The sequence below is a fragment of the Trachurus japonicus genome, chromosome 13 (genome assembly GCF_045865225.1).
Source record: "Trachurus japonicus isolate A0001 chromosome 13, Traja_1.0".
Lineage (NCBI taxonomy): Eukaryota > Metazoa > Chordata > Actinopteri > Carangiformes > Carangidae > Trachurus > Trachurus japonicus.
Window position 1 is genome coordinate 24,806,487 of NC_140919.1, and position 14,443 is coordinate 24,820,929.

At 40.4% G+C, this 14,443-nt stretch overlaps 1 protein-coding gene across 2 annotated transcripts in view; it reads left to right on the top strand.

Moving 5' to 3' along the window:
- The window catches only part of LOC146976019 (HHIP-like protein 1), a 17,810-nt gene extending 7,030 nt beyond the window's left edge, over nt 1-10,780 (top strand). The window contains exons 2-14 of one of the 2 annotated variants that reach the window (XM_085795531.1): nt 251-515; nt 846-1,125; nt 2,030-2,155; nt 2,280-2,423; nt 4,526-4,638; nt 4,809-4,949; nt 5,348-5,422; nt 5,815-5,941; nt 6,063-6,208; nt 7,012-7,093; nt 7,346-7,428; nt 7,521-7,981; nt 9,813-10,780. In XM_085795531.1, the coding sequence (XP_085651657.1) occupies nt 251-515; nt 846-1,125; nt 2,030-2,155; nt 2,280-2,423; nt 4,526-4,638; nt 4,809-4,949; nt 5,348-5,422; nt 5,815-5,941; nt 6,063-6,208; nt 7,012-7,093; nt 7,346-7,428; nt 7,521-7,981; nt 9,813-10,598 (2,829 nt within the window). In that variant the 3' untranslated portion in view covers nt 10,599-10,780. The remainder of the gene's footprint in view (nt 1-250; nt 516-845; nt 1,126-2,029; nt 2,156-2,279; nt 2,424-4,525; nt 4,639-4,808; nt 4,950-5,347; nt 5,423-5,814; nt 5,942-6,062; nt 6,209-7,011; nt 7,094-7,345; nt 7,429-7,520; nt 7,982-9,812) is intronic. The other variant, XM_085795530.1, reaches the window with a different exon arrangement.
- The last annotated feature ends 3,663 nt before the right edge of the window (nt 10,781-14,443 follow it).

The window sequence follows — 14,443 nt, forward strand, 5'->3', positions numbered from 1 at the left end:
CATGCTTGCATGAAGACCCTCAGATATATTCCACATGTATAAAGTGTGGCATGTTTGGGTGATTTTAGTATTTAACATCTCTGACATCTTAACATCCTATAACCTCTAAGTTACAGGATGACAAAAAACAACAATTGATATATTTTCTTTCACACATTCAGTAAAAAGCCGAGTTATGCATGTTAACACTTGTATTGAGATACTCTAAACAGTATATAGATAATTTTACTGTGTTTCTTTTCCTTTGCAGGAGTGTTCTCCATATGCTGCCCACCTGTTTGATGCTGAAGACGCCAACACACCAATGCGGATGGTGCCTGGACTGTGCAGGGATTACTGCTCTGACTACTGGCATCAGTGTCGCTACACACTCAGTCTGGTCATGGAGAGCATCGGGAGTTTGCAGCAGTTTGCAAACCTGACAGCAGCAATAGAAGACGATCGCACAAGGTTCTGTGACTTCCTGGAGCTGAAAGACAAACAGTACTGCTATCCAAATGTACTGACAAATGCAGGTAAGTTGTTGGAGGGATGTTTTTATGTTCACCAGCGGGCGCACACACTAATTAGCACTCATACATGAGTCTGATTTAACAGTGAGAGTGAATATTCATCTCCGGAGAGCCATTAATGTCTGCACACATTTTCATGGTCGTGCATTTATAGTTGTAGCAGTCTGGACAAGTGAAGTGAAGTAACAGGCTGGCATTACTACTTTTGTAGCAATGTCAGCCTGTTACTTCTGTATGTGTGCAGTCTGGGTAACAATGTGGAGAAGAGGAAGAAACAACAAACCCAAATCTAATAACAACTCTTCCTTTATATCTCTTCTTTTCCATCTCCAGAGCTAAATGAGAACCTCGGCTTGGTGCGCGAGGATCCAAAAGGTTGTCTGGAGTTGTGTTTACAGGAGGTTGCCAACGGCCTCCGTAACCCTGTGGCCATGATCCATGCAGATGATGGAACTCATCGCTTCTTTGTGGCCGAGCAGCTGGGTTATGTCTGGGTGTATTTGGCCAACGGCTCCAGGATCGACCGCCCTTTCCTCAACCTCACCCGGGCAGTCCTGACATCACCATGGGCTGGAGACGAGAGGGGATTCCTCTGCATAGCCCTGCACCCAAGGTACATGCTTTCATATGTGACAGAACCCAACAGGGGATTGGTGTTAGGAGTGCACAGCTTGTCGCACTTTTGACTCTTAAACGGATAGTTCACCCAAAATTCAAATTTCACTCATTATCTACTCACCCTCATGTTCACTAAGAGCTGTGAGAATTTTCAGAGTCCTCCGTGCCTTCTCTGACTTACAGGGGCGTCCGCGCAGCAGTATTTGTCCATAATGGTTGTCAATGGATACCAACTTTCTTCGTCCAAAAAGACACACCAAAAAACATCCAAATACCTCCATACTGCTCGTCTGTAATGTCCCTCTTGTATTGAAGCCCCGACATGAGAAATTGTTCTGAAAAAAATTAAATAAGTCACACCAATAAGACACACCAAAAAACATCCAAATACCTCCATACTGCTCGTCTGTAATGTCCCTCTTGTATTGAAGCCCCGACATGAGAAATTGTTCTGAAAAAAATGAAATAAGTCTATATTTTGTTGTTTAGCTTGTTTGTAGCGGAAGCTCCCAGTGCCTCAGTTCACTGCTCTTCCTGTGTCAGTGCAAATCTTGCGTGATTTGCACTGACCGGCGGAACAATTTCTCATGTCGGGGCTTCAATACAAGAGGGACATTACAGACGAGCAGTATGGAGGTATTTGGATGTTTTTTGATGTGTCTTTTTGGACGAAGAAAGTTGGTATCCATTGACAACCATTATATGGACAAATACTGCTGCGCAGACCCCCCCGTAACTCAGAGAAGGAACGGAGGACTCTGAAAATTCTCACAGCTCTTAGTCGACATGAGGGTGAGTAGATAATGAGTGAAATTTGAATTTTGGGTGAACTATCCCTTTAAAGTAAAGGTGACTGCGTAAAGCATGACACTAACATTTGTCCCTTCTTCTGTACTTAGGTTCACGACAGTCAGAAAAGCCTATGTCTACTACTCTGTGTCTGTCAAGAAGGAGGAGAGGATACGTATCAGCGAGTTCACACTGTCAACACATGATGAAAACCAGCTGGACCACTCCTCTGAGAGGTGAAAAGTACAACTGGGAACAAAGAGAAAAACCTTTAATGATACTTTGTCCGTGTGAAGTGCACATACTGCATGCTGCGTAGTTTTGTATGTGTATACCCATCTTTTATCTGCTCTGGTACAGAACCATCCTTGAGGTGGTGGAACCGGCCTCCAACCATAACGGTGGGCAGCTCCTGTTTGGCCATGACGGCTATCTGTACATCTTCATCGGTGATGGCGGTCGAGCTGGAGACCCTTTTGGAAAGTTTGGCAACTCGCAGAATAAGTAAATATGATTTAATTCAACTAATTCAAGGATGGACTTTGATATCAGCTACAGTAACACCTAACATCAAATCCTCTGAGGTAGCACACGGTTGTCCTGACAAAATACATATTCATGCCAAGAAAAAAAGACAATCTGAGATATGTAGCAAACCTTTGATGTTAGCCCAGGAAAGGTTTGACACCCAACTTGTAAAAAAACCCTATAATTACAATTAATCTTTCAAAGCATCAGAACTCTGTGTAATTTAAAATGATTAACCTGCAAAAACACCCACTGCTGATTAAAGAAAACCTTAAAAACCTCCTCGACACAGAGGCGTCAGCTACGTAAACAAAATACCAAAGTGCGGTTAGAATCAGCCTCTTATTATCCCCAGGTAATTAAATTCCAGTTAAGTAAAGTCTAATAAAAAGCATCAAAATTATGGAGATCAAAATTCTGAGCTGTATCTCAGTGACAAACATAAAAGACCACTTGTCTTCCACTTATAAAAACTCCCATAAAATGAGGATATCCTGGAGCGCTCAAGTTATAAAATACCAAAGATAAAAAACAAATAAACATTTATCTCTGAAATCTGCTCCAAAGGCCCTCCTTCATTGAGATCTCAACAATCAATTCATACAAGATTTTCAAAAATGGCCCCACCCCAATACATAGTTTTGACTGTATAGGAGTTGTTGCTTCAATAATAAGAGCAACAGTCTCCCATATTCAGTGGCAGTGCATAGATGCCGATTGGAGATGTAACATCACCGACAAGTCAAGGAGAGGTGGCAGGATGTGTTTATGCCAACAGCAGTGTTTTTCATTTAATGAAATGAAATGTTATTAAAGGGGCTGCAGGGCATTTTTGGTCTTTTACTGTGTTGGTACACATTACTCACCTTTCAAGCCGCACGACCTTTACATTATAATAAATTGGCTCATTCCATAGAAAAACTAGCTGTGGCTTAAGGCAATGTGCGTTGTGCCAATATGATTACACTGAAACACAAAGTTTGAGTGCTGCGTGTGCATATGTGGATGTTATTATGTGCTTGTTTTTTTTCAGTATAATGATGTTTTTGTCATTCAACTGTAAACACCTGTCATTCTTCATTCTCATTTGTTAATCACTGCCAAAGGGTATAAAAAGGTCAGAGGCATATTTATAAGGCTGCTGCTCTAGTCTTGTATACACATTACGCAATACTCCAAGAATTACACTGAGAGTTGTGGAGCTGACAAAGTACTTACAACTAACAAAATGAGACGTGTCTTTGATATGAATATGGGCCAATTCAAACCAAAATAAAACCAAAAATGCTATCTTTAAAAGTCTTAGAGATGGTGAGGCTAAATTAAATTATTAATGTCTCTATTTCCCCTTGGGAAAAAAAAACTGTGTTTAGCAAGCATTTAGTGCTATGAGCAGCAGGTTAATGATAAACTTTATTACTCATATGGTTTTGCTGAGATGCTGACACCTTTTCCTTAGACTAGACCTGTGGGGAAACGAGACTAGGCCTCATAGTGAAGCCACGAGGCTAGTTACTGTTCTGAAGGGTTTTGTTGACATGCTGCATTAGCCTCTCTGGGAATGACGGAGGGTACACCCTGCCAAGTCTAATATTGACACTACACAGTGCGAGCTGCCACACACTGGTATGCATAGGGGAGAGAGAGAGAGAGAGAGAGAGAGAGAGAGAGAGAGAGAGAGAGAGAGTGGAGTGTGAGTCTGGGAAGAGTGGAAAATGGGTATAAGAGGACAGTGACTGGGGGATAGGGAGGGAAAAAGTGCAAAATAAACGACTGGGGAGGAGTGGGCTTCTAGACTGGAAAAGCAGGGGAGAACAAACTAAAAGATTTAGTTCAGATGGATGAACAGTGGATAGTAACCAATGACAGGACATTGGATGTAGAGGAAGACCTACAGTGATGATCTGCACACAAGATTTAAGGGAGCTGTTACAAAAGAACTGTGTGTGAAAGTAAAAGATGTGAAGCTGAAACTGGAAAGAAAAATGAATGCCAGACGCAAGGCCTTGACCCTTCCTCTGGAAAGCCACTTTCTCTTTCACACGCTCTCTCGTGTACTTACTTCTTGTGTCTGATAGGTCAACACTTCTCGGCAAGGCGCTGCGTATTGATGTCGACAACAATGATGATGGAGCCCCGTACAGCATTCCATCAGACAACCCGTTTTTGAAGGACAAAGATGCACTACCTGGTAAATCAGATAATACTAAAATCATATACAACCATGATTAAAAAAACAAAAAGAGCATTTTAGATGAATGGTGTGTTCGTAAACAACCAATTTAAGCCGTGCTGAGTGCAAAATCACTTCAAAAGTGTAAATGAAGTATAATGAAGTACATTTCTCTTGTTTCGTGGCAGAGGTTTATGCCTATGGAGTCCGCAACATGTGGCGTTGCTCCATTGACCGTGGTGACCCCGCTACAGGCCGAGGCAGAGGTCGAATGTTTTGTGGCGACGTGGGCCAAAACAAATATGAAGAGGTGGATCTCATTGTTAAAGGTACAATGATTTTAGTTTGAAGCAACATTTCAGTCTCAGTTGGCTTTACTTTTCTAGCACAAACACGTTTAAGATCTCACTGGAAATCGTTAGCTGGTGGCAGCACATGAAACGGCTCTCATTATCTCTAACTCATCCCCACATGGTACCAAGCAGCTCTCTGAGAGACCGCACAGACAGTGAGTCAGACATCACAGCTTAATCTCAGGGTGCTTTCTAACAGTGAAGGAGGCGAATGGCTCTGGTTAGTTCCAAAAAAGGCAGCAAATAAACATCAAATTACAAGTTTCTTTTTCCACCCAGACAATAGCCATGTCAGACAAAAAGTATATTTACAGTATATTCACTCTATTATGAAGAAACAGTGTGTACTGACTGTGTCGACACATGTTTTATAGGAGGAAACTATGGATGGAGGGCAAAAGAGGGATTCAGCTGCTACGACCACAAACTCTGCCGAAACTCATCTCTAGGTGAGTCCAGTTCCTGGGTCTGTGACTTTATCCTCCATAAACTGAATCTAATGTTCATGTAGACTCTAAGTGGCCTCTGCAAAATGGATGCCGATGTGAGCTGTGACATTTCTTTTCACTTTCACCTTTTACGAGCTTCACTTCTGAGACAGATTAAAGAGTAAAATAAAATATCCTGTTTTTCTGCTCTGCGAGCTTCTACTTTGTCATTTATGTTGGCACAAGTTTGTGCTTTTTGAGCTCAGGCTAAAAAACCTTTTAACTTGTTCTTTTCATTATATGTACAACCTTTATCTCTCTATGGATCTAAGTTGTAGTATTACATGTCAAAGATTGTGTTCTTTTTATGTGATAGACAGAATAAAGTGATATGCTGTTCTTTGTGTATGTAGATGACATCTTGCCTATCTTTGCCTACCCCCACAAGTTGGGCAAATCGGTGACAGGAGGATACATCTACAGAGGCTGTCAGATGCCCAACCTCAATGGACTCTACATCTTTGGGGATTTCATGAGTGGGTATGTGTTTTTTCTTCTCTCATTACCATTACACAAAGTAAGTTGGACTTGCACTGTTTCATAAATACACTAAAATGCCTAAATGTAAAGAGTGACATACTTGTTGTGATGTATGTTCTAGGCGTTTGATGTCTTTAAAGGAGGATGCCAACACAGGTGAATGGCAGTACAATGAGATCTGTATGGGAACAGACCAGACCTGCAGATTCACAAAACTCATCAACAGTTATTACAAATACATCATCTCTTTTGCTGAGGATGAGGCAGGTAATGATCCCATTTTATCCAGGGGGAATGGTTGCATAACCAACAATAAAATAAAGTAAGAACAGGCCATCCCAAGGTCATTCATGTGTGGGAACGTTTGTTTTTGTTACATTCAGTGATAAGATTATGTGGTATGTGTTTTGAAAACATATTTTGGTGGTAAATTCATCATCTCTAATCTTTAATGAGGTTTTGTTGATGCAGCCAAAACACTTTCGCATTTTGAACCAATGAGTGTAACCAAATTATTATTTCCTAAGAAATAGAAAAAGTAGAAAATAATCTTACAGGAAAGTACTATACCTCAAGGCTTCTTTGAAAATTTAAAAATAATGTACAATGAGCAAATGATGACAAGCCATGTAAATATCTTAATTTACTTAAGTGCCAGAGTATCTAAGGCGTCTACATGTTCCAGTAGAGGGTTTGGTTTGACTTGGATTAAAGAGAGCAGACTCACTTATACCAGGGAGGGTTGCACACATGCTGCTGGCCTGAGATAATCTCTATCCTCCCACTGAAAGTGCTCCAGAGGAGATTTAAGTTTAAAAGTTCAAGCAAAGTCCTAGCCCCTTCACTGCAAGACACCATCCCCCATTTTTACCACAGCACAAGTTTTTGAACTTATATCCTCTCCCCTCCAACTACCCTCCAACTCCCTTTCATGTTTTCTCCTGGTCTCCCCTACTTTCTTGCTCTTGCTCTCCCACACATACTTCTCTCTGTATTTTTTCTGCTTCACTCTTTCTCCCGATTTCTTATTGTTCTCTGACAATTGCTCTTTGCTCTGTCCATCTCCCTAGGTGAGCTATATTTCTTAGCCACAGGAGCTCCAAGTGCCACAGCCAGAGCAGGAGTCATCTACAAGATAGTGGATCCTTCCAGGTAGCTCTTCTTAAAGCATTTCTTAACGACTACAGTACATGAGTGTTTGGTGCAAATATTTCTTAAATTGTATTTTTTTGGGGTCAGCTGTGAAAAGAAACTAACTTGAGACCTTGACTGCAGCTCAAGCCAGTTAACAAAACTCTTCAAAGACAATAAATTATGTCTATCTAAATGTCCCTTCAAAGATTCAGTGCTGAAAAAACATCAAAATGGTTAGATGTGTTAATCTTTTCCCTGTTGACCATACAGACGAGCTGCCCCAGGAAAATGCAATGTCAAACCTTCACATGTTCAAATAAAGGGAAAACTGATTCACTTCCACCCCAAAGAAGGTAAAGAAGACCTTAAAATAATGAGGATATACAGTATGTTTCAAAGTCGGTATAGGTTTAATACTGTCCACTGTTTCTTTTCGTGTTTGCAGAGTTTGTGATCAACAAGAAACCAACCACGACAGCTGTTCCCACGACGACCACAAGAAAAACAACAACTACAACAAAAAAGTCGCCAAGAAAGCCTATAATAATAATAAAACCACCAATGCCAACAAGAAAAACAACAAGAAAAACACAGTTAGCACCACCGACAGCTGCAGCAACAACAACAACAACAACAACGACAACAAGAAAAACAACAACAACCAAGCCAACACTACTACCAACAACAGTGACTACAAGAAAACCAACAAGAAAGACGACAGTACCACCGACAACATCAGCTGTAAAAGCAACAACAATAAAAACAACCAAAGCCACAAGAATCAAACCGACAACTGTACAGACGGCCATGGCAACAACTCCCGCGGCAACCACGCCCTCTGGTAGGCCCACTGGTGCACCTGGTCACCAGGCCAGCTCCACAGATTATCCATCTCCTAGATCAACTGTTAACTCAGCCACTTGGTCCCCGACTTATCCAACCCGTGTGCCGACTGTTAAGGCTAACGCTAAACCTACCAGAAAAGCAGTACACACCTTGCCTCGGGGAGAAGCCACTAGCGTCAAACCAGCTCATTTCTTCTTATGCACTCTATTTTTGTTCTACTTTTTTATATGTCAATAGCTAAACTAGTATTTTCCAGCCTCAATTGGAAGATTATTTGCAATTTCCTTTAAAATTATAAAACATTCCACTACTTATATCAAAATATAATCATATGAAATATGACATTTAAACTGGCAGCTAAGTTTACTGTAAATAAAAGGACTTTTTGATCTATACATCAGCTCCATGTCAGTACTGCAGTGTAGATATGGACTCTATCACAGTGCAGTCTTGGCCATTATACAATTTCATTTAAAGCCTCATCACAGCTATATTGTATAGACAACAATAATGAAAATTACGTGAATTCTTTGCTTTTTCAGCATGTGCATTATGGTAGAGATGAGCTATGTAGCCATTTTAGACATTTTTTTTGCATGGTAAAATTAGAAACAGATAATCAAACAGGTGCTAACTGTGAGGCAATAAATAAAGGAAAGTAAAATAGAAAGTAGGTTCGCTCTGTAAATGAGATAATATATTTATTATAAATTATTCTGCACTTATACTTAAACAATTTGATTGTGTTATCTACAATACAATTGATCGATCTCTTATGTAAATACAAATTTGAATTCTTTTAAAGGCTGTCATTAAATACAATGGGTTTTTCTAACCTTTTACAATACTCCATGCATCCATATCCAGGCAATTCTTTGATACAATCTTATTCTTTTATGTATGCATCTTATCAGTCTTTGCACTTATTTTGCAACAACTCTGCAAGAGCTTTAAAAAAAAAAAAATCCTCTAAATTGTCAAGAGATTAGAGTGGTACTCACCAAATGAATTGTTAAAAGCAGTCATAGTTTTAAAGTTTTGTAATATTAATTACAGCTAGGAGTGTTTTGACTACAGGGCAATTTATAAATGAATAAGTTTTCCTGTGCAGATATAAACTGGAGATTGAGCCATTTGCACAAGCTAATGTTGAACTCAGGTAAAGTGGAATTGGCTAAAGTGGCCTTCTTTCCCAAATTCAACCCCTGCTTATGCTATTCTTTGGCTGGTACAAGAGTATAAAGCAGGATTAAAGGTGCTTATATGTATCCCGAGTATTTGCACTACTTTAAGTTAAATCAGGTACATTGGCTTTATTTATTTTTAATAAATGGTTCTGCATCAGCCTCAGTTTGGACATTCATCTTTGTGTGTCTGTGTTTATGTCTTTTCTTTTTTCGGACTTCAAGGAGAACAGTTCTCTGAGCAGCTGTTAGGAAACCTGCTCACTGTGTAATTCACCACTTGATTTGTGATCATGTTTGACCAGTTAGCTTTGCCTGGCATAAAAAATGGAAACAGCTGGCCTAACAAGATGACATGGCAACCAACACATCTAAACCTCCCTTAATAAGTGAGAAATTCCAAACTATATTGTTGTTAGTAAAGCTAGAGGGAATTTTCAAGGAAATTTCAATCGAACGCAACTGGACTTAGTTATTTGTCTTAGAGGACGTAGAGAACTACTGTATGACCTGGATGAATGAGAATATTCACAGGCTAGAGGGAATTTTGTTTTTCCTTTCTTTGTGCAGTCTTTGTGCTACAGGCTAAGTTAACCAACTGTTGGCTCGCTTATTGACCAGTAGCATCATATTTACCCTATAAATGTGTAGAACTCTGTGGGAAAAAAGTCTTAATACATTGTTAAACCACATATTTAAATAAAGAGGGTGATTCTGTCTCTCCTTCAGGTTATCGCACAACCGTCATGACGACAGTCTCCTCTAGGATTGCTCAAACTCCAATCATCACCACACATCCAACAAGGAGACATGGGACAACTCGTCCGTATCCCCCTAGTACCACCTCCCAACCTTATACAACACCTCAGCTTCCTCTTTCTCCATCCACAACATCTCTAAAACAATCCCAGACCCCTACACGCTACCCCAAGCGTCCCGAAGCATTGACCACACCACGTCCGCCATACTGGAGCCAGAAACCAACTGTATCTTCCTACAAGCCACAGAGACCACCAACCAACACCATGATGCCTAAAGCGCAGGAAGAAAAGCTGAGGCTTGGGGAGAAGCTGGAAGGTGCCGTGGAGGGAAATCAAATATACAAGAGGCCCAGAGGAAGAGGTAGAGGTCGAGGTTACAAAAGAGGAAGAGGAGGGAGGAGGCTGAGGGTCGGCTCCGTGCGAATGGTGAGCGCTGACGGTTTATCAGACCGGGGCAGAGTGGAGATCTTTATCCGAGGAGAGTGGGGGACAGTGTGTGATGACCTTTTCACCAGCAAGGCAGGCACCGTGGTGTGTCGACAGCTCGGCTTCACGACGGCTCTGGCGGTCATGAAGAGGGCCGCGCTGGGGGAGGCTGACAGCAGCGTCAGGATCTTTCTGGATGACGTGGAGTGTGAGGGTGGTGAGAGATCGCTGCTGGAATGCAAGAGATCCAGGGTCGGGAAACACAACTGCTCACATGGGGAAGATGTCGGGGTGATTTGCGGCTAGCGTAGATGGTTGAAAAGTAGAAAAAGCATAGGAAGGAAGACATTATTGTTATACAATAATTTTAGAAGGTTTAAAAGATGACAACATACTGCACATTTTTAAGCATGAATGTTTAAGTCAGTTTCTCTACATCTCCATGAATCATTTTCTTTTTTGCCTGTTTTGCTTGATGATGTCACATTTTTTTATTCCCACCCACTGCTTAAAGGGACAACGAGGAGTTTTGGAAAAGCGAAGCGTTTTCACACTACATTTATGAGCCTCCGCGCGCACCGTGAAATTCTTTGACCGGCGCAAGACAGACTTATGTTTTCATTCGTCAATAATTAAAGTCAGAGGTTCAAAGACGATCACATACCGTCGTAGTTCCGACCAAACGGCGGTTCGGCGGTGTTATTCTCATGACTCGCCACAAAACCGAAAGTAAAGAAACGCTGGTCGGCTCGCCCAGCATTTCCGCCACCACTAATAATAACAAAATAACGATAGAGACAAAACGATATATTTATCGAAAATGGGCCCATAACCAGTGTGGGTAACGTAGATTCATCCACATTAATATGAGACTTTTTTATTGTTGCGGAATTTTTCGTTCTGCCAACGGAGAAAACTCCTTGTTGTCCCTTTAATACTCAGTTGTCCATCTGCACCACCATACAGCTCTCACCATGCACCTCTAACAAGGAAGATAGAAGTGTGAAGGAGATGCATGTATGTCTCTGTTTGGTGCTTTTCGTCAGCTTTGTCTGATCGTATTTGAAGACAGTTTCTCCAAAACTCACTCAGTCCACTGTTGTGTAAAAACTAGCCAAGCACATACAGTAACACAAATGATTGTAGTGAAAAGTGACAGTTACCAGCCAAGGGAATCTGCTGAACTCTTCTTAACCCTTGTGTAATGACTTGGTCAAATCATCATTCGTCAGAGCAACAATTTCACTCTAATCAGGTTATATTTCAACAGGGCTGCAGAAGCGAAATAAATCTGTGTGAAAAACCTATGTATTTATATAGCTCCAACTTTGCTCTGCCCAAAGTGTAAACTGCTCCACAAAATAAGACATGGCGTGATTTCCATCTGCTCCTGCCAGTAATGACACAGGAGTGGATGGTAAAAGTACGGTCCCTTGAAATAACTGTGCTAACTGTGTGGTTAGTGACCATGAGTGAAAATGGTCTTTACATCAGAGTCTATAGCTTCAACCTACGTTTATTTCAATGCTGTGCCACTCTCTGGTGTGACCTGTCACTTCAGTGTCACAACGAACAGGACAATGCACTCATGTTGTAGTTGAAAAATAGTCATGTTTGTTACGTCTTAACATCTTTTCACTGCTTTCTCAGATTTACAAATGTTAGTTTACCCAAAACTGGCCAAAAGGGAGTAAGACAGTTCTGAAAAAACCTGTTCTGTTTACATATTTACACGAGAAAAGCTGCCTAATCCTGTTAAATCCTGTCAGCTGTGTTCTGAGTAGATGTTTGTATTTTTGTACTGTATAGTTTCAGCTGGTCTATTTTCTATTTGCATTTTGATACCTTTTTGAATGTAGTTTTATGATGAAGAAAAAAACAAACAGGAAAAGGAAATGCTGGGCATTCTGTATGATGAATGTAATAAAATGTTTCCAGTTTTATATAAAGAGATTTAACAGCAAAGTGATTTCCTTGTGATTATTCTTTGTATGTGTTTTCTTATGAGCTGAAGGATGGAGGCTTACTCAGAAACTTTACCCCCATGTAAATATTCTGCCTGTGTTACACACAGTTTTGGAGAAGATACCTTACAGGCATGTCAAATATTCAACAACAACTTGCTATGTGAAACAGAATTTGTTTTGGGGGTGAGAAGGTTCAGCAGTCCTGCCCTATGAAATTCAGCGCTTCAGACAGTGCTGATGGGTTGTACTGTAGCTCTAAAGGCATCACAGGTCAGTTGCGAGGCAACAGACATCAGCAGTTTCTGAATGTTTTTTCTTAATATACTTTGACAAAAAAAAGCAAAAAAAAAAAGAAAAGAAAAGTGCGTATTAAACATGAATGACAGAAGCAGTGTTCGGGCAATGGAAAGTAGATGAGTCTTGAATAGAAAATATATGATGATAATGAAACTTAGCTTACCTTGACCTCTGTAGATGTGAAGTTTCAAGTCCATTGAAGGAGTCCATGCACACAGCAGTGATGCCATTCAGCACTATAATGTAAAACTTAATGTTTAAATGTGAAAATGTTTGTGTGCTTGATTGATTTTAATCATGGCTGCCAAAAGCAATACATTTATAGACACAATCTAAAGAATAATTTTTTTTGTTGTTTTCAACTTTATTTTGACAAGATGAACGATTTTAGTCACTGTACATCTGGAGCTGAAGTTATCAGAGTAAAGGCAAAACTCCCCATTCCCTGCAGAGTGTATTCATGAATCACAGATAAAAAAATAAAAAAAAAGGTTACTGTATGCTCCTTTATTTTGTGTTTCTGCTGGTTTTAACCCCCCCCCCCCCCCCTCCTCCGGACCATGATATCTGCAAATAATTCTGCTCCAAGTAAAAAAAAAACCTCCTGAATGATCTAAACTGAGAGAGGCTAAGGGCAAAGGTGGTGAAGAAAACATTGTCATACTCGGTCTTTCCATATTGTTTTAATTGAGAGCCCTCTAGTGGCAGATATTACATACTGTGCCTTTAATAAGGTACAATCCCATTTAAACAGAGCATGAATGAATGAAGAGCAGAAGTGCATGAGCATATGTGTGTGTCTGTTAAATCTGTGTTCCCCTGTGTTTTTCGTAGTTGTATTGTCTGAGAGCATCATCGGGGACCTTTGACCTGACCTGGTTGGTTTAAATTAAGTATCACTCAGGCTCTTTGTTTATAGTACAATGTTACAGTCATTTTTGCTTCTGCCTCTGGACCAGGAGGAGGCAGTCATGTATCAAGAGAGCCTTCATGCTGCATGTGGCTAGACGATGCTTGTAGAATTTATTCATTAAATGAATAATTTGTCACTGCACTTGTAATGAGCTGAATGAGTCACAGTCACACCAAAAATCAACAAGTAATCTTATCTAATCAAGTTCTCATGAATGGCTCCATTAAAGTCATGTGTGAAATATATTTCACACATGCTAAACAGTGGGAAACAGAGTAGAATACACATATTCATGAAAGTAGCAGCTATGGAGGCCTGAAAACTGAAAAACTCAAAACAAAACAAAAAATACAAATGGATCTTGCGGTTTCTTGCAGGTAGATAAATACTTCATGTATCCTGAGGGTAACTGGCTTTCAATCAGTGAGCTTGTGATGTTTTTTCAGCTTTTTGACAGTTACTCTAGAGATCGTCAACCAAATGCTCACACAGCCACGGTGTGCTTTAGTCTAGCTGGTCACAGCTGTTCAGGATGTTCTATACTGTGTTATCTGAAGCCTCAGAGGAAATGTTTTCCAGACATAGGACTTTTTTTTTTTTTTTTGCTCTTATTTACCAAAGGTAAGGTGACTGGAAACAAATCCAAACAGCAGCTACAGCCTGGGGGACATGTTTCAGATGCAAAGCGGGTTGCATACATACATACATGCACTCACACCTGAGCAGCTGCAGTCAAGACAGGGACTACTAGGGCCTGCTCACGGGCACATGGCAGTGCACATTTTCAACCATCCATCCAGCAGCTGCTTGAGCAGTCAGTGACCAACATGAACATGTCTCTTTGTCTGTAACAAAAAACATTTGAATTCAAAACACCATTAATTTCAAAAGTGACGGAGACATAAAAAAAGTAAAATTGATGATACACAAAATAAGACCAGTTAATACGGTGCATTCATTGAGACTAAGACTCA